Source organism: Scomber scombrus, chromosome 21, assembly GCF_963691925.1.
Source record: "Scomber scombrus chromosome 21, fScoSco1.1, whole genome shotgun sequence".
Taxonomy (NCBI): domain Eukaryota; kingdom Metazoa; phylum Chordata; class Actinopteri; order Scombriformes; family Scombridae; genus Scomber; species Scomber scombrus.
The window spans coordinates 8358068-8382399 of NC_084990.1; the positions used below are offsets into that span (position 1 = coordinate 8358068).

General features: G+C 45.4%; 2 protein-coding genes across 4 annotated transcripts; one reads left to right on the forward strand and one right to left on the reverse strand.

Moving 5' to 3' along the window:
• Positions 1-796: 796 nt before the first annotated feature.
• si:ch211-141o9.10 (probable endonuclease 4) lies at positions 797-5006 on the reverse strand. Its single transcript, XM_062442223.1, has 8 exons — positions 4878-5006; positions 4341-4487; positions 4039-4248; positions 3712-3894; positions 2348-2479; positions 2137-2241; positions 1857-1986; positions 797-1060 (listed from the first exon to the last, which is right to left on the reverse strand). Exons 2-8 carry the CDS (start codon positions 4483-4485, stop codon positions 1000-1002), a joined length of 966 nt encoding a protein of 321 aa, XP_062298207.1. The 5' UTR covers positions 4486-4487; positions 4878-5006; the 3' UTR covers positions 797-999.
• tnrc6ba (trinucleotide repeat containing adaptor 6Ba) lies at positions 4894-22865 on the forward strand. 3 transcript variants are annotated; one of them, XM_062442220.1, is made up of 22 exons: positions 4894-5025; positions 6608-6697; positions 7596-7617; positions 7729-8166; positions 8283-11327; positions 12816-12980; positions 13097-13320; positions 13418-13492; positions 13705-13932; positions 14151-14270; positions 14476-14601; positions 15293-15463; positions 15761-15883; positions 15976-16183; positions 16536-16703; positions 16888-17034; positions 17231-17374; positions 17557-17646; positions 18692-18895; positions 19177-19244; positions 19433-19572; positions 20239-22865. In XM_062442220.1, exons 2-22 carry the CDS (start codon positions 6641-6643, stop codon positions 20795-20797), a joined length of 6522 nt encoding a protein of 2173 aa, XP_062298204.1. In that variant the 5' UTR covers positions 4894-5025; positions 6608-6640; the 3' UTR covers positions 20798-22865. The 3 variants fall into 3 exon arrangements, with proteins under 3 accessions (XP_062298204.1, XP_062298206.1, XP_062298205.1); XM_062442221.1 differs by lacking the exon at positions 4894-5025 and adding an exon at positions 5234-5300; XM_062442222.1 differs by lacking the exon at positions 14151-14270.
• Positions 22866-24332: the final 1467 nt, after the last annotated feature.

A 24332-nucleotide genomic window follows, 5' to 3' on the forward strand; every position in this document is an offset into this window, starting at 1 on the left:
CTGTGGGGTGTTAAGAGGAGGTGCAACAATCAATTGCTGCCCTCCCAGGGGTCAACAGCTGCACCAAAATGTTGGTATTCGACAGCTGTACCGTTTCAGAGAAGGAATGTGAGGCTTCACTATGGATGGGTCTGATGCGTGTGTTGGGGGGGGTCTTTGTGCATCTGGATACGCATCTGACAGTTTTCAATTACAGTATGTCACACTGGTAAAATAATGATGACACTGTCTCCTAGCTGATACTTATTGAGAGACAATTTTGTGTTTTGTTACCCTTTTTTAACAAGCTAACATTACAGGTGATAAAATGTGTTATTTCATCTGACATGAGTGATGTTTCATTAATGAATTAATTTTCTACTGCTGGTGTAGACACATCTGATTTCCCACTATGTCAAAAAGAGGCTTGTTCCTATCAATTCTGGTTAAATTTCCTCTGCAAAAATACCTGATTCAAACTCTAATTTCTGCTTTTATGGTTAAAGACCATATCTTCATAAAAAGCACATTACTTTGATACTATAAACTTGCATTAAAAGGTGCACATCCAATTTGAAGGGAAGGCAGAGCGTGGTAAGGAAATAAAAAGTTACCAATAACAAATCTTATATAGCTCAATCTGTACCATGAAACCATGTCAAATTTAAAAGTGAATGCAAGTTACAATTTTCATACATACATTCATCTCTGCCTGCACCCTCCAAAGCACTGAAAAGTCTGAAATGAGTTTGTGTTTTATTTGTGTGATCTTGCTGCCCCCTAATGGCTCATAGTGAACAGGACGACTCCTCACAAGTAAACTACAACATTTATTCAACTCCTTTACCTTTATAAAAATAAACATTTCGTATTAAACTGCTCACAGGGTGAGTAACAACTGAATAAAGTGTGTTTGAAAATAAGCCGCACCACATGTCATTTTTGGTCCTTGACAGATATAACAGATATTTGAACTGTGGCTTTGTTTCAGCAGTGGTCATTCATCCGCAAGTATGTTCTCTAATTTTTCTCACAGAGGGAATAGAGAAGTTCGATCTGCTCAGCATACTCGAATCCTGGCCTGTGGGGGAAGGAAATGAACAGTCATGTTAAAACTGCACCAAATCTCAAGTTTCAATGGCTCATACTAGCATCTGTTATTATTATTATTTTTTAACTCTACTGTTTTTTTAACTTTAGGAATACTTGACACTAATAATTCAAAATATGCTTATTTCCTTTCTTACTGCACGTTAGATGAGAAGATTGACTCCACTTTTGTGTCTGTGTGGTAACTATGAAGCTACCACGAGCAGCTGTTAGCTTAGCATTAAGACTGACAACAGTTAGCCTGGCTCCGCTCAAAGAAAACAAAATCTGGCTACCAGCACCTCTAAAGCTCACTAATTAATACATCTTTTTTGTGTTTTTAAAAAAAGTGTAAAAAAAAAAAAAAAAAAAAAAAAGTATATTTTCCATTTTATTGGGTTACATACTAGCCTATTTCTTGTTTAGGACTGGACTGTAACTTCTTGGAGTCTCCGCTGGTTGCCTGGCAACTGTTCCCAGCCTAGAAATAATCCGGCAAGTAATTTCCAGTCTTTGTGCTGAGCTAAGCTAACCAGCTGCTGGCTCAAGCTAAATATTTACTGTACAGACATGAAAGTGGCATCAATCTTCTCTTCTAACTCTAAATATAATAGGTGTATTTCCTAAAATGTCAAAGTATTCCTTTAAATGCCCAGACAGGAAGACTGCACTCTTCTACATACTCCCATTTTGAGATTTAGAAAGATAAGTGGTTTTAGTTTCCCCATGTGATGACCATATCTGTCCGTTGTTTACAGATGGACCCCTCGTCTCTGTACTTATCTCACCGTCCTGGTGTCTCCAAGATGAGAGGGATGTTGTCCAATCTGGGCTCGTTGACAATGTCTTGGAAAGCAGAGATTCCGATGTGGCCTTTACCGATGTCTTCATGGCGATCGAGGTGGCAGCCCAGTTTACCTGAAAATCACAGTCAAAGACAGAGACAACAAAGACAAGAATTTAAAAAAAAAACAACTCTACGAAAGACATTTAAGTGGTAACAGTTCTTAAAGTAGAATAAACCATTTGGCTAATCTGTGTCTGAATTATTTTGGTTCCTAGCTGCACCTTTGGAGTCATTGAGATGGATTGCTTTCAGATAGTCGAGCCCCACTTGCAGATCAAATTCATCGAGCATGGCCTTCACCCCTCCCTCTGCAGCCAGGTCGTATCCTAAAAACAAGAGAAAGAAAAAAACATTTCTGAAGCAGAAATTGACTTTTTTAAATGATCTGATGGTTTTGTAGGACAAAAAAGAACAACGGCAGGTGTCGCTCACCTGCTGCGAAGGCGTGGCAGGTATCAAGACACACTCCAACTCTGGTCTTATCTCCCACTCTGTCTATGATGCTCTTCAGCTCGGAGAACTTACCCCCGACCGTACTGCCCTGACCGCTCATGTTCTCCAACACTGGCCACATGAAGCAGAGAAGACAAGAAGGCACTATCACTATGACATTCAACTAAATCACTACATCGTATTTTTATCCAACCTGCCAAAAATGACTTATACAAATAAATTGGTTTGGCAGCTGTTGTTCTTTCCTGAAGCTGGGGGCAGTTTTTGCTATTGCTTCAGTGTTTTTGCTGGCGTTCGACTGCAGTGTATTCTTGTCACACCAGCGGCATTTGGGGTATGTGGGTCAAAAGGACTGTGGTCTGTGCCCTGGATCACAACAGTGGGAAGCCAGCAGCCAGTTCTGCACATTGAAAGTCACGTATTAACAAAAAGTCAGTCTAAGGTCAGATTGCTTTGTATGAGATGGTGATGCGACAGCAAAAGCTCTTGACGTTTCATTTTTAAGATTATTGACTTGTGGAAGTGAAACATTAATCCTCGTGAAAAGGCTTGAAACATATTAAAGCTTAATTTCATTAATTACATACAAAGGGATTGACTCATTAACTGGGTTTGGCTGTGACTGCCAAGTTCTCTAACTACGCTGAGATTCAGATCCTTAATCCATTGACCTGCAGTAACTTCCTATTACAGTGACGCTCATAATGTTCCCTGTTTGACAAGAGCATCAGGAGGTGAGTATTTAAATCATGGTAAATGTTGAAGCTACAGGTTGTAGTGTTAGAGGGCAAATATCCTATTAAATGTCTGTGTTAGTGATGTTATCTACTGCTATAGCAATCTTCCTGTGTGTTATTGTGTGAATGTGGTTTGGTTTTATACGTTTTTCTCTTAATAGATTACATAATCTTGCAGTATTTGCACCTATCTAATCTCATTTTACCTCTTAAGTTTCTTGATGTTTGCTTGGAGATTCGTTTTTTCAAAAATAGTGATTGTAAAACGTGTTAAATTAATTGGTATTCAACTCAATCGACATCTTCACCAACTTAAGAATTATGATTTGTACTAGTTCGACCCTGAATAGTAGGAGTGCCTGTCACAAATGCAGCAAAGGGAACCGTTTCAAAAATATGGCCCTCATCAACACAGAGCAAAAAATATTAAAGACAGATTTCTTTAACATAATTATGCAATGAAAGTCGGTTTTGAGTTGGGTAAATCCCCCTGAGAGTCTCAACAAATTCCAGATGTTTATCAAAATGGGATTTACTGCAGGGCTGCTGGACTGTACTGTAGTGTAATGTACTGGGTGTTTCTGTTATTTGGTCCACCTCCCATACCTGTGACTACAGCAGGTGTTTGCTGGTGAGCGTGGTTAATGGCTCCTGCTATCTTGTCAATGCACTGTTCAGTGGTGATGGAGCCCAGGGAGGAGCCAGGGTGGAAGTTGTAGAGGTTGAGGCCCAGGAGGCTGCAACGGCTGAGCTCATCCACCAGCAGGGCCTGGCTCTTCTCAAACACGTCTGGATGCAGCACGGTACACAAACCAGAGGAGGATTGTCAGGATGTTGGAAAGATGAAATAACCAATGAAAGACAGGGAGGAGGTAACTGAGGTTGAATGAGGAAGAGAGGTGAACGTGTCATCCGAGTGAGTGTCTGACAAACCCTCTTTAGGAGATCCGCAGTTCATCAGGTAGGACCCATGAGGCAGGATGTGAGCTGGGTCAAACTCGTGTAGGGAACATTGGTCTCGAAACTTGGCTGCAGCCGTGTGGTCCAGAGCGGGCCTCTTCCAAGACCGCTGGGAGCCCAGAAACAGGGCGAAGGAGCTTCCACCCATCTCAGTGCAGGAGTGCACCGCCTTCCATATCCCACCTGGGGACATATTAAAGAAAAGTCAACACAAAAGCTGTGATCATGTATGTTAAAATAAGCACAGAAGTATCTAAACATAAAGATGACATTACCTTGAATGCCAACATGAGCCCCAATGTATTTCTTATTTTCACGCTGCTTCTTCTTCCTGCTGTCTCTTCTCTCCTCACATTCCCCCTCTTCCCCCAAAGCATCCTCAGTTTTCCTTTTCCTTGCATCTCTCTTCTTCGGACCCATGCCTGCAAGAGAAAAAAGTTATTATGTTGACTCTTTTTTGGGGGTCATGAATTAAGCGATTTCTTCACTATATACGCTGTTAATCTATATAGCACACACAGTGGCGTTTAAAGGTTGGCTGTCAGAAAGTTTACGAAGGTCAAAAAGCGTATTTTTTCTATGCATCCCTCTCTGCAGGAGGCAGTCAGAGGGCTTCACGCAGCTGCTGCTACAGGCTGACTATTGGAGAGACGCTTCATGCTGAGCACCAAAATGGCCGCCCGTCAACCGACCGACTCCACAGCGCTTTGAAATCTAACATTTTCTGCACATTAGGGTTCACACTATCACAACGTTAGTACTTATTTGACAAACCAGAAGCTTACGTGTGTTCTTCATCACATGCCACTTACTTGACTCCCTGCTCAGGCGTCGCTGTTGTCTCGACGAATGCCTCAAAAAAGCTAAAAGAAAAAAGAAAAAAAAGAAAGAAAAATCGCACTGAAGCACTTTAGCTAAGCTAGCTAGCGCGCTAGCTTCTCTTCATATGTGATTCTCGAGGTGAGTAGATGTTTTTATTTTTAATTAAGTGTTTTACATTTTTGTCATGTATGTATGCATGGATGCAAATTCACTACGGCCAGCAAAGCTCTCTGTTCATGTAATGCCACTGCGCCTGCTAGCCGGGCTAACGCCGTTAGCTACTTGTAGCTGCTGTATATAACTTAGCTTACCCCGCTAACGTCGCTAGCATCAGCAGCATTTGTCGTTGTGCAGAGGCGGGTATGTGACTCAAGGCTCGGTGCATTTGCTGTTACGGACCGTGTGTACATCAGGTACTAAATGTACTTTAGTTCGCAGCTGTTTAATGTCGTTAAATAGTTTATTATATGCGCGCTGTTGTGTGTGATTGTGTGTGTGTTTGTGCGTATTTTATAGTATTAAGTATGGGCAGAAACCACTCCTTCCTTCATGTTAGCCATCGACGAAATATGTTTCCAGCCGCTTGCCAGTTAAACTTGTATCTTGTATAAACTTGTAAGGACGGGGAATAGATGTGCTTTAGCTCTTTCTCTTTATACACGGCTCGGCTGTAGAGACTTTAATCATCTTTGTGTCTTTTAATTTCGCGGACACTTTGCCATTTTAGCAACCAGTGGCTCCGATCTCCTAATGCTGTTAGCCAGCTAAAGGCTGCTGAGCCCTGTGATAACGTTGACAGGACAACAGGTAAGGTAACATCAGCTGGTGTAGCTCACAGCAGTGATTTGAAGGGCAGCTTGACAAAGCTTTAATGCAGATCTGCAATAACAGTAGTAATCAGGTGTGGTTTTCGGATGCGCCAGGCCTGAGATCAGAAATGCTTCAGGAAGGATGTCAGGTTAGTTTTCCGTGAATCTGGCTGTCCTACCTGCTGGAAGTGTTATGGCATTAAGCAAAAAACGAAACCCACTGAACAGACACCGTCAGGGTTAAGTGGGTGTTCAGAAAGTATATGCATTAAAGAACCAGAGCTATTAAACCGGCATTTTTAACTCAACCTGGTAATATGCTGTTAGATTTTGTCTGCGATTAGTTTACTGCTGTATTCAAATATAGTGTTATCTTTGTTTGGGTGCTTCTTGGATCGCATGCCGTGTGTCAGCTGGGCCTAATCCTGAAGATTTGCCCACACTCCATCTTAGAAACAATCAAAGCACTAGCATGAGTCTTCACTTGGTCTCTTATGATTTTCTGTAGCCATATATAGATTGAGTCCGTCTGTTGATAAGATGAGTTGGCTTACTAAATTGAGCTCCTTGTAAACTGTCTCAATTGGTTGAACTTACAAGTGTGATCAGCTTACAGTATTGTGCATGCTTATGGTAGGGATAATTACTGTTTGTTGCCCACATGTCCAGCAGTATTCTTAGCTCTAGCACCTGATGGCTGATTCATCCCATCAAGCATGCAGTCAAATTGTCGCTTACACACACGGATCAGGGCTCACGTGGCCATTTGGTTATTGTGATGGTGTCTTTTTCTCCTGATTTTTTCCCCCTTTCCTTTCCCGAGGTCACCATTTGCATATGTTTTTTGAGCAGCAACTCTGAAATGGTGAATGAATGACTACATTTTGGAATATCATTCTCGTCCTTTTTAGAAGAACGGAGCATCAGGACAGGAGCAGTAGTTCATGGAAGACAAGAAAAGGAAAAAAGACGATAAAAGGAAAAGGGAAGCCTCTCAGAAGGTGAGCATGTTCATCTTGTCAGTTCAGGTTTCCTCAGTAATAGTCTTGGACCATTGGTATACTCAAAGTTATATAGAATCTGGTGTTAACGTAGACTGTGGGATAACATTTGATTACTAAAATACATGGAGATTGGCCAACCAACTTGCATCAAAGCTAACAAGCAGTGAACATGTACATGTGACATGAGTCCATCAACCATGAAATATCATGTTCATTGTTGAATTAAGGTATCTAAATGAGAATTATTAATATTTTGAAACTTAATTTGATATTAAAAGATTCCAAATGAAGAGCCCAGGTAATTAAGCTCCAATTGGAGACACATCTACCAGCAACACTTTTAAAAGTAATTATTTGGAAGTGGGAAAGAATAAATGATTAGTTGTCAAAATATAGTACTTGTTGCATTTGATTGTGTTTTAGTTGGTGTGCTCTGCTGTTCTGGACCTGTTGGTTACATTTCATTCACCAACATAATTTTTCATAGAAACAAAAGTGTGCATTGAGCACAGTTTGGAAAGACTTCAATGACCTGGGGGACATTTTGAAATTGCTTTGAAAATATGAGGTGGAACTAATGGGAAGAAAATCAAATGGTCATATTGGATTATGTCTATTAGTGTAAGCAGAATACTGTTGGAGACACAACAAGTCTCAACAACTACAGGATCTTGAACTTAGGGGATGAGATATTTACTGTTCTGGCACACCTAGACCTAGGACATTGTTTTCTTGATCTAACCACAATCACAGAGTTTCACTCCTGTTAACCTCATACGGTGTCCTCATTTATACTTTCTTTTTCACATATTTTACTGAGGTTTGACATTTGAATGAAACGTATTAATGATTATTAGAAGAATGACTTATTGTGTTTTTTTTCTGTTTATTTTAGGTTACTGAACAAAAGAACAAAGGTAAGCAGCACAGTAATGTATGTTTGAGTTTGAGTATAGATTTTAAGTGGATGCTGTATTCACAAAACTTCATCGGCATCCTTTCTTTCTCTTCCTTGGATCCTCTCGCAGTGCTAGACTTGACCAAGCCGGCATCTGCCCAGCCTCCTGCCACTCAGAGCAGCTCTGCCTCCCCCAGCCCTGGACCCACCCCCTCTGCTTCCCCATCCCCAGCCACCTCGGGCCCTGGCAGTGCTGCCACCCAGTCACAGGGTGGCAACAATGCCAAGCGCCTGGCGGTGGCCAACGGACAGCCCACCTCCACCACCAGTTCTTCCTCCATCGCTGGCGGCCCCAGTGCTACTGGAAACGGGAGTGCAAGTAGCGGAGGCGGAGCCCAGGCGCCTCAGCAGCAACCCCGCTACATGCCGAGAGAAGTGCCGCCGCGATTCCGCTGCCAGCAGGACCATAAAGTGCTACTGAAGAGGGGTCAACCGCCACTGTCCTCCATGCTGCTGGGAGGAGGAGGAGGAGGGGACGGCCCCAATGCAAACATGGCTGCTGTCTCAGGTAAGGGTTAGCAGTGTTGTAGGTCACCTTTTTTAGAATACATCTGTTTTATGTGAAGATTGACATTTATTGTTTTGACCCCTAAATTTTCTCTATTGTTGGATTTACCTTTCCAGATTCCAGTGCAGCTGCCTCCTCATTGGCCCTCACCTCATCATCAGTTGCTGCTTCTACTACTACTTCTAATTATGCAAATTCCATGTGGGGGGCGAGCTCAGGCAGCCAAACCTCCTCTCAGGGCAGGGAGAAGGTGATTGTCGATGGCAACGACCTGGAGGAGTGGCCTAGCATCGCTGGCAATGATGGGGGAGGAAGTTCTTTCGCCGTGGCTGGAGGGGGCAGCAGCAACAACGGAATGCCTGTGAACAGCATCAGTGCCTCTGGCAACCAATCTTCACCCACTTCCTTGTTCTCTTTGCCCAATGAATGTATGCAGTCGTCCAACGGTGTGGCATGGGGGACGGCTGCCTCCCAGGGTCATCTTGGAGGAGGGAATACAGTAGCTGCAGCTGGGCCTCTGCTACAACAGCCCTCCTCACTTTCCAAAGCCTCCGCTGTGCCAGGGAGCCATGATGCCAGTGGCCCCGTTGATGGCAGCAGTGGGATTCCAGGTGCCAACTTCAATCCAAATGCCAACCCTTCGGCCTGGCCTGCCCTGGTGCAGCAGGATGGGCCTGCTGCTGCAGGGGAAGGAGGTCAGTCTTCCTTCCATCACCAGGGCCCTGGAGGGTCTTTGTCTGCCAACAACTCTGCTTCCCTGGGGCTGGGAGCCGGGACAGTTGGGGTGTTGGGGGGTCACCCACCTTTATCTGTGAATCAATCAAGCACCCATCAGCACCAACTTCACCAAATGCAATCCAGAGACAGAGAGATGGGAGGGGGGAAGTGGGACAGCGAATCAGCGGGACCAAAAATCGCAGGGGGGGAAGGGATTGGGGGAGGAATGGACCGTGGTGTGGGAGGAGGCGGGATGAGTGTGGGAGATCACAGCCTTACCTCCTCATGGAGAGGCCAGCCTTCTTACCCTGCAGCTAACTCCAAAACGGGTGCCTCTAGGACTGACGGATGGGAGGGCGGAGGAAGTGGCACAGGGGGATTCGGAGCTGCTGAAGGGGATACTGGGACCTCGAGTTGGGGGTATCCAAGTTCCACTAGCGGGGTTAATGCTTGGGGTAGCGCTGGAACTGGGGGAAACGGTAGTCAAACCTCCGGGGTATCTCAGGGAGGGTGGGGCTCATCAGGAGTAGGAGGGGAGAGAGCGGTGTCGGGCGGTGACTGGGGCGGGAGCTCCACCGGTATTGGCGGAGCTAATCCAGGAGGAGAGGGCATGGGGGGCACCTGCAGCAGTAACAGCAGCAGTAGCGGGGTCAGCACAGCCGGCAACCCCCCCGTCACCTCCTGCTCCTCCTCAACAGCCACCGCTTTGACCAGAGCTTGGGACAATCAGAAGGGAGAGGGTGAAACAGGGGAATGGGGCGGAGGAGTAGGAGGACAGGGAGCCCGGGGAGGATCCTCATCCAGCGGTGGAAATTCCAGAAGTGGAAGTGAGCCGAACAACAGTAACAGTCGTCCTCGCCGCCCGGCACCCAGTGCTGAAGGTGCCTTACAGAGCCTGCTCAGCCGGTCTGATCTGGACCCTCGGGTTCTGTCCAACACAGGCTGGGGCCAAACACAGATTCGACAAAACACGGCCTGGGACATGGAAGATCATGGAGGACAGAGTAAAGGTGGATCGACATCAGCTACATCGAAACACCCATCTACTCTCGGTGTTTCTTCTCAGTATTCCGGTGGACCCAGGACCCTAATTAATGATTCTATGGGTCCAGGGGTCAATCCTTCCATGGTTCCATCTGCTGGGTCCTCTGGAGAGGGCTGGGAGAGCAGCAGCAACAGTAGCAGTAGTGGGGCTTCTCTATCTGGGAGGGCCCCACCACCTTCAGGCTCCAACATGAGGAATCTTGGCGTCTCACAATCTGGGCCAGTGACCACAACAGGACCTGGTATGGGGTCAGGGGTAATACCAGGACATAGCCAGCAGGGGAAGGCTACAGGCTGGGGTGGAGGAGGGATGGGGTCTGGAGATGGCAAGGAGGCCAAAGGTTGGGGGAACGAGGAATGGAGGAACAGTAGAGGAGGAAATGGAGGAGGGTGGGGCGACGTTGGCCAACAGGGTGATCAAGTGAGTGGAGGCTGGGGAGGGTGTCAGGAGGAGAAAGGGAAAGGGGGGTGGAAGGAGATGGGAGGAGATGGAGGAGGCAGTGGGTGGGGATCAGGACAGAAGGTTGGGGCAGGTAGGGACTGGGGGGATCAACAGTCCAAATCAAATAACGGAGGCGGGGGTTGGGACGATGAGAGGAAGAACGGAGGAGGAAACTCAGGTGGGGATTCAGGTGCGGGTGGCTGGGGAAACTGGGACGAAGGCGCTCCCCGGAGAACCTGGGGAGCAGGGGGCACAGGGGGAGGAGGGAGCGGAGGAGGGGGGATGGGGTCCAAACCCCATCAAAGTTGGAGCGGAGGAAACAAAATGCACCAGATGCCAAACAGCCAGTCGGGCTCCATCACAGGCCCGCAGGCACAACTGCAACAGCAACAATCACAGTCCCGCAATCAGCATCCACAGCTGCAGCAAGCATTGGACCAAGGGGCTATGCAAGGGGGCGGGGCGAGAAAACCCATCTCCCAAGCCCAGAACCAGAACCAGAACCAGAACCAAAGCTCAGGCTGGACCTCGGGGCCCATCCCTGGTGGCCCTGGAGGAGGAAGTGGATCTGAACCAAGCGGTTGGGAGGAACCCTCACCGCAGTCTATTAGCAGGAAGAATGAGATAGATGATGGAACATCAGCATGGGGAGACCCAACCCGTTACAACTACAAGCCGGTCAACCTGTGGGATAAGAACAGCGCCCCTGCTGGCCAGCAGCCTCACGGCCAGGCTCCGGCTCCACAGCAGCAACAGCAGCAGCAGCAGCAACAGCAACAGCAACAGCAACAGCAGCAACAGCAACAGCAACAGCAACAGCTACAGCAACAGCAGCAGCAACCGCAACCGCAACAGCAGGGACCTCCAGTACAGCAGCAGCCTAGCAGGCAGCCTGCTGGGCTCGGAGGTAACAGAGACTTCCACACTGGCCATGGACCTGGGAAAGCTGCAGCAATGGGTGAGACACTAGAAACTGTGGTTTTGATTTTAAAGTTGTCATAATTTTTTTTTTTTTTTTAAACTTGATTGATTAATGAATTTAGGGGGGTCTAATATTGATGCTGTCTTTCTCTGCCTGACCAGTAAACCTGTCTGGTCCCAACTGGCAGGTCATGTAGATATGTGGACAGTTCCCCTAAAGGAGACTCTCTAGCAACCATCATTGTACTGTTTAAACTTTTGACGGTAATGTAGGCACAACGTTAATACAAACCAAACAATATTTAGTTGACCACTCTGGGGTTTTTTCCTTTGTTGTTTTTTTCATAAACTGTTAAATTGATTACAAGTTTGTTCAAAGTTAAGAGACGATGACCATCAGGCAAATATCACAAAGATTAAGTTAATTAAGCATTAGACGTCGACTGTGGATATCTTAAGTGGATATCTCTTAAAGTTGCTGGTCTTTTTGGTACAATCCTTCCAATGCAACTAAGTCAGACAAGAGATACACAGAGGGAATTTTGTACTAAAAAGACTAACTTTGGGAGATACCTACTTGATGTGACCAACTCAGATCACTGAATCCTCAAATTGGTTTCAGATAAACTTGGAATATATTTTTGCATGGAGTGAGACTGTAGATTTTGTCCCTCATCACTTACATTGACAACCCATTTGGAAGGGATCTTATAATGGCCAGGATGAACAGGAGGAGTGATTACAGAGAGCAAAACCTGTTTCAATGTCCTTAATATGGACACCTGACTATTGTTTTAAGACTGTTAAAATGTTTTGAACAAACTACGTGCATTCATGCACGCAGCCTTTTCTGTAAAGATGAATTTGTAAAAACAGTTCTCCTTTTTATGTCGTCGTGGTGTGGAGTTTTTTTTTTTCTCTCTTTCTGAATCATCTCAAGATAGTAAGACATCTTGATAAATGTTCCTTAATGGCTGTCTGCATGAAAATTACAGTGAAATGAAGTGGTCAAAATGCTCTGCTACGACTGCTGCCTTTCTTGGAAATGTTGATCCAGCTGATTTTAAAGGTCGGCGTCAATGTTCAGAGTAAGCGACAGCTGAGTCATGAGCTATGTAGCAGGTCTCCAGCGAGAAACTTGCTCGCTGTCTCTGCAGTTTGATCTCGCAAACCACAGTAACAGTAGTCAGCAGCAGTACTGTAACTTCTCAGGTGCTCCAACTGAGCGCGGCTGAAGTGAAAACATTTCCTCTGAACGTATATATTCTGTTTCCATATGGTGAATGCAGAGAAGATGCTTTGTTTTTTGGAAGACAAAAACTCATCAAAAAAGTACATTACACCACTATTCGTACGTTGCACCAGTATTCACCCCTGTAAACATGCAGAGTAGTCCGTCTCAGTCTGCTTTTACTTTAGGAGTCCAGACATTGGACTTGCATTGAGGTAAATAATCATGTCCTTACTCAAAGTGTCTGTGTCATGTGTCTCAACTTCAACCTGCGTCATCCTTGTGTGTCCGCAGGTTCGTCAGGTTGGGGCGGTGCTTCTCCAACCAGTCCAACAGTAGACAACGGCACAGCAGCTTGGGGTAAACCTAACGATACCCCCACTGACTGGGGAGACCCCGAGGACGCAGGAGGGAAGACGACAGGATGGGGAAACCCTACTCCCAACCCCATCAAACCTGGTCAGATTTTTTTTTTTAAATAAAACCTTAAACATGGGTATCAATTTCAGATCTTCTAATTATCTTTTTTCTCACATCGTGATAACGGCTTTAACTGCAACCCCCCCCCCCCTCAGGTTCAAAGTCTATGCAAGATGGCTGGGGGGACAAAGAGAGCTCTGTGGCAGCCTCGCGTCACTCGAGCTGGGAGGAGGAGGAGGAGGGAGGCGGCGGCGGCGGTGGTGGTAGCGGCGGCGGCATGTGGAACAGCACCGGCTCCCAGGGAAGCGGCTCGTCTTGGGGACAGGGTAGCAACGGGGGCTGGGGTCAGACCCACCCTGGAAAGAAGCCCAGCAGCAAGGTGGGATACTGGTTTCTTTTCACTCAACACTCATGATACAAATTGCAAAGTTGCCACATTAATCAGAAAGTTTTGCCTCTGCTCTGTGAAATCTTAGGGTCCAATGAAGCCTGGCGGAGGAGACTCATGGATGAGCCCCATCAATAGACAGTTCTCTAACATGGGGCTGCTGGTAAGACTTGTTACTAAAGTTTTATTGTGGTTGAGAAAGGAGGAAATATATCTACCTGCACAATGCCTGTTCTTCAGCTTTATTATATATTCTATTATTTTAAGTGCACAGGCATTTAGCAAGTTGTAATTCCTCACATGGTGGTGGTGATGGTGGTGATGGTGGTGATGGTGGTGGTCATAATGGTGATGCCGGCCCTTTTTGCTGGACAGAATGATGATCCCAGTGGCCCAAACATTGACCTGGCTCCGGGTTCTCTCCAGGAGAAGAAGATGGACGCCGAGAAAAGAGGCATGGGAATGACAGATTACAATGGCGACATAAGGAAAGGAGGAAGAGTAGGAGTAGGAGGAGGAGGAGGAGGAGTAGGGGGGATGTCATACCGCTCACCCGTTTCCAAAGAGGCAGCGCCCGGGGATGCCGGTTCCTACTACGACAAGGTAGCGCCTCTACTCGCCAACCTCAGCAGTCTTTGTGTCTTTCTCTTGTCTAGATAACATTTTGTCCTCTTATCACTCTTCTTTGTTTCCTCTTGTGAATTCTACCTTTTTTCCTTCCCGGTCTGCCCCATTTCTCCTTGTCTGCACCTTCCTCTACCCTCCCATTTTTCCTTCACCACCACTTAAAATTTGTCTTCCATTGGCTGTCACTGTGACAGACCTTGCCTTTGACCAATCAGGATGGGTGCCTTGGGGAGGAGGGTCCTCGCTCTCTGTACTCACCACCCACTGTCTACAAGCCCCATTCCCTCTTCAACCACACTATCCCCTTTAGACAAGTAAGATAACCCCTCCTCTCGTTTCCGTCCCACCATCTTTACATTAGCTTCTTGTAGTTTTCCCCCTTTTTCACATGTTAATCGTTCAAGTATACTCCTGAATTTTCCTCTTCCACTTTGATGTCGCGTTTTTCTCTATCAGTATATTTTTTTGCATCTGCTGTCACAAGTACCCCGTCATTTAATTTCCCGTTGTCCATCACAGAGCGGCCACGGTATCTTTGGCAGTAGCGGAGGGATGGCTCAGTCAAGACACCAGCCCAGCGTCCCACCCATAAACCAGTCCCCAGGGATACGAGCGCAAGTGCCTCATCAGTTCCTGTCGCCTCAGGTACTAAAAACTTGTGCTTTCATTCTGCTCATCATCAGTATCCTTTCCAGCCGTCGGTTTCACATTTACCATTGACACAGGAAGTGTGTGGGTTGACTGACGGAGGGAAATAGGTTCAGTTGTGGTGCAAGTCATCTTTACTGTTAATGTTTGCTGCTAAGATACCAATAGTACAGGATGGGATTTGCTGTATGTTTAGAGACTGTGTTAGCATGTTTAAGCTAATAAGAAACCCACCATACACTTTTCTATTGATTTTAAGGCAAGCTTGCAGTAAAATGACAGTTCACAGATGTGTTTTTGTGCTGTGAACTTTTAAATATAAAATATAACTGTCTGATTCTGTTTTTGAGCTTACGCATAGTGGTCTACCAGCTGTGGCCACGGTGTCTATTAGCCAGTGAAGTCCCTGGAGTGCATAATCACTCCTCAGGACAACATTGATCATGCTTCCGTTTCTTGCTTCTAGAGAATACAAAGTGAAATGCACGTCTTTTTTCAAGGAACCGACTCAATTTCACTCACTCGTTTGGGTCGAGTCAGTTGTTAACACCGGCTAATGAGAACATGAAGGAGAATCATTGTTAATCGGGGGAGAAGCAGTAAGCTAATGTGGTTGCTAGGGGTTACAGCACCATAGCGTTTCTGTGGTAACAGGTGTGCCTGCCTGCCATTGCCATTTTATCTCTAGGTGCCAGGCTCCGTGCTGAAGCAGATGCCCCCTCCCAGCGGGAGCGTGGGGGGTGTTGGCGGTGTGGGAGGAGTGGCAGGAGTCGGGGGAGGTGTGTTCCCTCCACAGCTGTCCCCCCAGCATATTGCCATGCTCAGCAGCATCTACCCACCTCACATCCAGTTTCAGCTGGTAAGAAGCAGCACATTATATCTCTATACTGCAGGGTCTGGAAGTGAATTGAGGAGGTTCACCATCCAGAACTGTTTGGAAATCTTCATTTTGGGAAAAGAAATGAATTTTAAACATAGTATTCAGACATGTTTATGCCGCCTGTATATACAAACATATATCAAAAAACTTTGATTTGTTGATTTTTTAAATATTTGTTGACTAATCTTCATGTACAGAATGGGATGTAGGATGTGTGCAGTGTATTTACGTCTCTGTCTCACTTCTTTGTTTCTTTTTCTGTCTGTTTTCTCTCAGGCTTGTCAGCTTCTCCTCCAGCAGCAGCAGCAGCAGCAGCCACAACAGCAGCAGCAACAGCAGCTGCTGCAAAACCAGAGGAAGTTCACTCCGAATGTGCGACAGCAGGCTGATCCTCAACAGGTACACACAGACACGTACACAAAACATATATATAAAATATCCCCCACTCGTTTACTAGCGGCTGACTCTTGTTTTTGTTATGTCTTTTTAAGCTGGCCAGGATCATGGCAGTGCTCCAGCAGCAGAGGCAGCAGCAGCAGCAGGTCGGAGGTTTAGGCGGCAGCTCCAGACTCTCCCCCTCCCACCACAGTGGAGGTGGCGGAGGAGGTGCCAAACTGCCCGGGGCTGATCCCCTGCCCCACCCAGGCCTGGCCAGATCCGTGGCTGACCTGCACCAGAAAACAATTGGGCCGTACTCTGGTGAGCAATCATTCCATGCTGGTTTCATTCAGAATAAAAAGACTTGTGACACACAGCTGCCATGCTGCTTTTTACAGTTAGTTTAGAGGTCTTCAAAATGTATAGTGCATTGTGGGGTTTTTTCCCACCTTGGTGCATCTCCTGCACTAAGCCCTCATACCACTGCAGTGTCTGAATACATTTCCCAAATATCACCAGTTAAGCCAACACTGACTGATTATTTTATTTCTTGTGTTGATTCATTTTGGAGGGTTTTGTTTCCAGGCTGAAGGTTTTCTAGCAACAATCAAATGTTCCAATCAACGTTCTTCATCGTTCCCTCTGTTTTTTGTCCGTCTCTGCCTGTAAACAGGGTTTAGTTCTGGTGTGAATCTCCCAGGTCTCGACCTAGGCGGCTCTGTGGTAGGGGGGCCTGGGGGCATGAAGGACCTCGGGGGTCAGCAGTCCCGTTTCAAATGGATGATGGAGGGACACTCCTCCCCAGACACCTCCCCATCTGAGGACGCATTCCACAAAAATGGTGAGACGGATTTTAAAATTGTACTCGTATGACTTGTGTGTTTGATAAGACGTGGAATGTGAGGGTGCTTAGACAGATCATGTTAATAGGATTATATGTGAAGTGGAACATTACAGTGATTTGTGAACCCATCTGGTGCTCGGTGATGTAACGTATATGTCGTCACCCTCTGGCAACCTCCAAGGTCCCGTCACCCCCATGAAGATGCCCGGGGGCTCGCCCTACTCTCAGTACGACATGATGGTTGGAGACGGGCTGGGTAACAACTGGCATCGCACCCCTGGCAACAAGATGGGTAGCAAGCCTACCCCCACTCCCAGCTGGCCCCCTGGTGAGTGACTATTATAGAATCATAGCTGCATCACTGACTTGAGATCGAGTAAACACCAAGCTTTTTTAAAAGATTCTCTGTAGTTGAGTCATTGAGGGACATGTGATCTTCAAAGCATAATGTGTTCAGTGTGTTTTGGATTAAGTCCAGCCGCTCTCTGGCTTCAACAGACAACATGTGTGTGTTTCTTCCTCAGAATTCCAGCCTGGTGTTCCCTGGAAGGGAATCGACCGCGTTGACCCCGAATCCGACCCCTACATGACTCCAGGGAGCATGATGGGAAACGCGGTGTCCCCCAACCTCAACGATACTGAGCACCAATTGTTACAAGACAATACTGGTGAGCATCTGACAGTGTCTCTGCCTCATCTAATTGTGACACTGCTTTAGTATAATAATATCTAGCTGTTTGGTCTTTCTTTTTGTTCAAGCAAGTCTCCATAAATAAATAATGATTGTGGTGAACTGTGGTGAAGTGAATTTCATAATGGCTAATGCTGTTGCTCTATGCCTTTCTCATAGATTCCACCCCTCCCCTCAACACCTTACTGCCTTCACCTGGTGCCTGGCCCTACAGTGCCTCAGACAGTCCTCTCAACAACGCACACTCAGGTAACCACACACACACACACACACACCAAGAATCTAATTTCTGGGCTGTTGTGTTGCTCAGTCTTGCTTTTCAGTTTTTCTCTCGCACATCATTCTTGTTTGTAGTCTGTATTTTGAATTTGAACTGAGTGATGTCAGCTGCAACCCACATGTTATTATAAAAATAATTTTAATCTGAGTTAGCAGCCAAACGTGGACAGCGTCACCATCTCTAGCTTCAATAATTGGAGAATTGTATCTGCATGTCTATTGCTTCAGCTTTATCTGAATATGTCAAGTCTAAAATATTGGAGAATATTGGCATCATTCCTGCCATGCGAGACTGACGTAATGACTTCACATCTTATTGCTGATGCAGGGTTTCCGCCAGAAAAGTTACTACACCCGGGGGAGAGGGGGTGCTGAGCACAACATGTTAATGTGTGTAAATGTGTTACTGGTGATGCATGGTGTCAGGCACTAATTACATTACTTGCCCACCGCCCCATCTGCCTTAGTAAAAAGAAATACAACCCATTTAGTTGATTTTTGTGTTTTAGTACCCTAGTCCATCACATAAATAACTGTAATTTGTAACATACTTAGTGTGTTAACAATGCTCAGTCGGACTACAGACCTACAATTATGAACTGAAAGTGTCTGCTGTGAGACCGTCTGCAGCAGCAGAGTGAGATGTCTGTCCTCTCTCCCGCTCTCTGCTGTAAACACACGTAGCTGCTAGCGAGCAGCTGCTCTCATGTCTCCTCGGGTCTCGGTGTTTGATTTCAGCAGCATGTCTCTCTCCGGATGGCAGGTGGGTTTGTGGTTCTGGTTCCAAGCGGCGGTCGTCCTCTGGCTCGTCCCCACGTCTGTGTGTGCAGACATACACACACGCACCCTCCCTCCCGACCGCACACTCACAACACATTGAGCTATTGAGGGTATACACTACTTGGATAACTCATTGGCAGTCCACCGGGCTTACAGCACACTGGCGGAAACCCTGCTGATATCGCTACTTATTGGTTTCATATTTACGCTTATCCGCTTCTCTGTCCCTTTACAGCAAAGTACACAGACTACAAGACCAGCTGGCCCCCGGAGCCCATTGGACACAAGTCTTGGAAAGCCAGTCGCGGCAACAGCCAGTCCCAGCTGTCCCGCCCTCCTCCAGGACTAGCCAGTCAAAAGCAGCCGTCGCCTTCTCCGTGGTCAGGAGGAGCCCCTCGGTTGGCTGGCAGGGGCTGGGGCGGCGGCTCGAGCACCACCGGTAATACCCTGACACATCTTTAAATATTGAGCTGATTTAAATGTACGCGGGGTAAAACAGCTGCGTGTGATTGCTGAGATACAACACAGTGCTCTTTTGAACGTAGTGGTCTATTTATATTTGATCTGGAAGAGCGGCCAAGTCTCTGTGAAAGCTGCAGGGAACGTTATTCATCATTCGTTATATTTGAGGAGCCGAGGGGGAAAAAACAGAGTGGGATTGTGTTTACAGGAAATGTGGAAAAGTCTAACTTTTTTTTTCTGTTTGCTCTCTCCCTGCAGCCTCGACCTGGAGTGACGGCAGCTCTCGTGAAAGCTGCTGGTTGGTGCTCAGCAATCTCACACCACAGGTACAAACACACACACACACATACAGACATTATACAAAAACAACTACTGAAACTGCTGTGGATGGAAACCAGAGCAGACCAGCGTAACTCCAATGGGGAAACATGAGCATGCTTTGAATTTCATACCTCTACACATTGCTCATCCCTCGAATTTCACTTTGTACTGTACTCCTGGTCTTCTCCTGCAGATTGATGGCTCCACCCTGAGGACCATCTGCATGCAGCACGGCCCCCTGCTGACCTTTCACCTCGGCCTGACCCAGGGCACCGCTCTGATTCGCTATGGCTCCAAACAGGAAGCAGCCAAGGCCCAGAGCGCACTCCACATGTAAGACTGGATCCGCTGCGTAGTCTGTATCGTCACAGATGATTTGTCAGGACTAGACATCAATGTTAAATATCTTCTGATTGGCTTGAAATAACGTTACACCTCAGACAGCACTCTCTTAGTGGAATGATTCATTGTAGCACTCAACTTGATTTAGTGCTCTTATTAAAGCTTTAAATTTCAAGCTTTAGCGATCCCTTAAATATTAATCAGGTCAGATTTTTTAATCCATCCAATACTTTGATTTATGACTAAAACTAATGACATTTTCATCAGTTTCAGCTGTGCGTTGTTGTTTTGTGCCAAATGACCAAATGTTGGCATGCCCAATCGTAGACTCAGTTATCTCACTCTCTAGCTTTCAAACTTGCAGGTGGGAAGCATTGTTACCAATCAGCTCAAGTGATACACACAGTTTAAATTGATGTATCACAAAATGATCTGGAATCATTAAGACCAGTGTTATACAGTAATATTGTATCTTGATAGTTTAATAGAATAAAAACACAAAAAAAAAAAAAAAATGGGTATCACATAACAGCTTTTTATAGGTTAAATGTGTTTTAGTCACTTAAAGAAAAACACTTAACATTAACTACAATTTTTAACAGAAAGGTTGTAATCATTACACATACATTGGTGATGAACTGTTTTTGTTTTTGACAGGTGCGTTCTGGGTAACACCACCATCTTGGCGGAGTTTGTGAGCGAGGAGGATGTGGCTCGCTACATTGCACATTCCCAGGCTGGAGGAGCAGGCAGCGGAGGAACCACCTCCGGCTCTGCGGGCTCCGGACCCAACGCAACTTCCGCAGTGGGGACTAACGGTAATGGAGGGAGCTGCGACAGAGGCGGAGTGGGAGGCAACAGCGGAGGGGGAGCAGTCGATGGAGTTTCCACGGCCGGAGGAGCAGGAAACGGAGGGGTCGGGCCCGCCAGCTCCGGATGGCAGAGTCTGGACAGCACAGGCAGCTCATCAGACCAGTCTGCCAGCCAGGGGCCCGGGCTGGGCATCTTCGCCCAGTGGAGCAGCAACGGGGGCGGAGCCGGAGGCATGGAAGCCGGAAGGCAGGGTCTGTGGGGAGGGATGGGCGGGATGAGCGGGGCGGGGTACCCCAGCAGTAGCCTCTGGGGTTCCCCGGCACTCGAGGATCGACACCAGATGGGCAGCCCCGCCTCGCTGCTGCCAGGGGACCTGCTAGGCGGGGGGGCCGACTCCATCTGAGGGTGGGGAGGGGGTCCCGACTGACATACACACATGAACATTTTACACCCATGTTATAAAACATATGTCACCCTCTGCGTTTATTTACACGTAGAGGTGACGTGAATCCAAGCTACACTGGTCACCTAACATTCATACTACACACAGGCTACATGCAGTACACGCACACATTACTTTCACACATGAAAACCGCTTAACTTTAAATGAAGACAACAGTAAAACTTGAACCGGGGAAAAAGGGGAAATCCATTAAACTCTTTAGGACTCAACTGGATAGCTCTTTGTCTTTTTACTCCAAAAAATCCCACCATCTGCATTCAGAGACCCGATCACTCAGGCATGCACTGTAGACAGGCTCAGCCAGAGTCGTACATGTCAACAAGTTTAGCTATTGCTGTTTTTAGTGTGCCACAGTTGTTGTTTTTGTTTTTTGTTTTTTTTCTTTTCTTTTGTATTACTATTTAATGGTCAAATCTCAAAAAAATTCAGACTTGCAGACTGAGCCCTCTTTAGACCTGGCTGGCGTACTTCTGAGTTCCGAGAAGCTCGAGAAGCGGGGAGGAAAGGATCTGGAGTTTGTAGGAAGGTTTTTTTGGGGGACAGCGCCACACTACTGAGTCAAATGGACGATCAGCAAAACCTTTTGAGATACGGAAAAAGAAGAGCGTTTTCAGTAGGTACCGACACCTCTACCTTGGTGGAAATATGCCATCAACATGGGACCCAGGGTTTAAAAAAAAAAAAAAAAAAACAAACAACAAAAAACAACATTAGCCAAACTTGCACTATATATGCCTCTGGGTTTGTTGTTGACACATCCTCCACAATCCCTCCATTATTATTATTATTTTTCTTTTTTGAAAGAGAGCTACAACATAACAACTACACAGACCTTACAGGACGACTAAATGTCACAACAGCAGTGGCCTTGGCTAACACCCAGCGGCCGCCCGCCCGCCATGTCAGCAGCATCATACCTTTCTCATCAGTTACACACTGCTCTTATATTTGACAAGCAAAATTGTATCTCCTTGCTGATGTACATCGGTTGTTTATCTTTTTTTTTTCTTTTTTCTGTTTTAAAAGAAAAAGACAAAATGTGTGAAACTTTGTGGAAATCCAGAGATGTCCTTGTTGTTTTTGTTGTTGTTTTGTTTTTTTTTCCTTCAAACACTGACCTCGCTATTGTATTTTTTTCTTACTCGAGAAATCAAGTTGGTTATTCTATATTGTCATGATAATGATGATGATCACTTATTTACTCGCTGTACAAGGTGCCCTCCTGCCTGCCTGTGTGTGCATGAAAGGAGCGTTGACAGTATGACCGAATGGAGGAGGAAGTGATGAAGATAATGATGATGATGATATCGGGAGTGTCTGTGTTATTGCTACAATGTTGAATGTTTTTTTTTTCTTTCTTCTTCTTTCTTGTCCATGAGAGATTCATGAGGTGCGTGTGTGTGTGCTTTTGAACACTTATCTGCTTCAGTCAGGGAAGTGAATAGATGTTTATCTGACAGCTTGCATTGAGAGAAAGATGTGTGCGTGTGTGTGTTGGATGTATGTGTGTGTGTGTGTGTGTGTGTGTGTGTGTGTGTGTGTGTGTGTGTGTGTGTGTGTGTACACGTTTGCGTGCTTGATCACCGGATATTGTGATAGCTAAAAAGTTCAAAAACATTGGCACTATTGCATATGTCTCTTAAGTTGTGTTTTTTAGCAGCATTTTGTTCATTTGTATTTTTTTTTCTTTCTTCTGTCGAATGCAATAAGAAAATGATATTTTGTTTTTAAGACGAAGCAACCAACTGAAGGCATTTCTATTAAAGATGCCAAATCCTACCATACCAAGCTGAGCTGGAACAGTGTTTTACAGACACGTTAAAGACATTACCTGTTTATGTTTTACTTGTTTGTTTCTTTTTTTTTTTGTTATTATGTATCAATTTAAATTAAGTCAGTCTTTATTATCACTCCTGTTCAGGATGTTTTCATTTATTTCAGATGTTACACAAAGGAGAGGAAATTAATTTAAAGCGGAAAAGAACAAGATAATAAAGGTTGAATTGAAGTCTGTGGTGGTTTGTTGTTGTTTTGTTTTTTTTTGTTTTTTTTATACATTACATTGCATTACGTTGACCTCATTTACTTGGTAAGTAACTATGATGAGGTACAGGTTTTGGATGAGTTGGAGCAGACATTGCAGCTAAAAAGGGTTTTCTTTCTTTTTTTTTATCCATATTTTTTGAGTGGAACTTAAAGAAAATCATAAAATTAGTTATAACTTGTCCTTTGACTTGTGTTAAATATTAGATGTGCTGCTGTGGTGTCTAACACTAATTCACAGTAACCACCAACATTATGGAGGTTATTGGCTTTATAATGTGAAATGTATGTCCAATTTTTTGCCTGCAGATTGGACTGCTGTTCTGTGGTGGAGCAGGATCAACCACTAGAGGGCGCAGTTTGACCTTTATTAATATTATCATTACTATAATAAACATTAAAAGTTGACTGAGTAAAAACAGGTAAAAATCCATGTTGTGCAGCCTTTATGAGGACAAATAATACGACACACAACATTTTGATGCTGTGATTATGTTTTGATATCAAGTAGTGCTGCTGGTGGTTTCATTCATGCCTGTCTAATGTGGCATTCAAGTACTGTCGGAATAACCGGAAAAATAACTTCCCGTCTGGGAAACTTCACGTGAACGTCCCCTCAACTACTCTGAAAATCGGCGAAAGTTTTGGTAAATTACTACGTAGAAACATGTTTGGTTGATGGCCAGAAACTTTTTATTTCACATAGCATATATATATATATATATATATATATATATATATATATATATATATATATATATATATATATATATATATATATATATATATAATATTATTTTTTATTTTTTTAGCTCACGTCATTTGTAATGAGGTATTATATTGTCACTGTTAGTTGCAGTCTACGTAGAGTCACCTAATTTTAGAAAAGTTATTTATTAGCTTTAACCCTGATACGTCAGGTAAGGCCACATTTTAGTACTGGCGCGGCAACGAGATAGACACAAAATAAAACACCTTTTTTTTTTGTAGCGCCCATGTTATTTCCTCACGACCTACAAGTCCGTGAACGCACCGACGTCGGAAGTACGACTTCTCATCTCGGGAAGTGAGAGCATCCGAGGAGCACGTGAATGCACCATAAAGACAATCCGGGCATCTCTCTGCAAGTCTGTGGATGACATCATTGATATTGTCAATGGTGGAGAACTGAGAGAGGGCCGGCTGGGTGGGCGTGTGTGAGAGAAGAGAGAGGGAGAAGAGAGGAAGAGGAGAGAGGAAGACTTTAGTGTTTGGTTTCAGCGTTTATCCTCAAAAAAAGAAAAAAATCGTGACCGTGAGAATTTTCCGGATATGTGGCTCTTTTTTTCAGGAGTGGGGGTGTTCGGGTCACACATCTCCGAGGTTATGAGCCGTCTGAAGCCGCGTCGGTGCACCGCTGTCCAGGGTCCTGAGTGAGACAGAGCCGGAGGGC

Excerpts from the sequence above, each read along its gene's own strand:
- tnrc6ba (XM_062442220.1), top strand. The coding sequence starts at position 6,641 with ATGGAAGACAAGAAAAGGAAAAAAGACGATAAAAGGAAAAGGGAAGCC. Across the intron at positions 15,884-15,975 it reads AGCAGGCTGATCCTCAACAG|CTGGCCAGGATCATGGCAGT; the intron begins GTACACACAGAC and ends TGTCTTTTTAAG. Across the intron at positions 19,245-19,432 it reads TCAGCAATCTCACACCACAG|ATTGATGGCTCCACCCTGAG; the intron begins GTACAAACACAC and ends CTTCTCCTGCAG.
- si:ch211-141o9.10 (XM_062442223.1), bottom strand. The coding sequence starts at position 4,485 with ATGGGTCCGAAGAAGAGAGATGCAAGGAAAAGGAAAACTGAGGATGCT. Across the intron at positions 3,895-4,038 it reads CTGCGGATCTCCTAAAGAGG|ACGTGTTTGAGAAGAGCCAG; the intron begins GTTTGTCAGACA and ends TGCTGCATCCAG. Across the intron at positions 1,061-1,856 it reads ATCTTGGAGACACCAGGACG|GCCAGGATTCGAGTATGCTG; the intron begins GTGAGATAAGTA and ends CTTCCCCCACAG.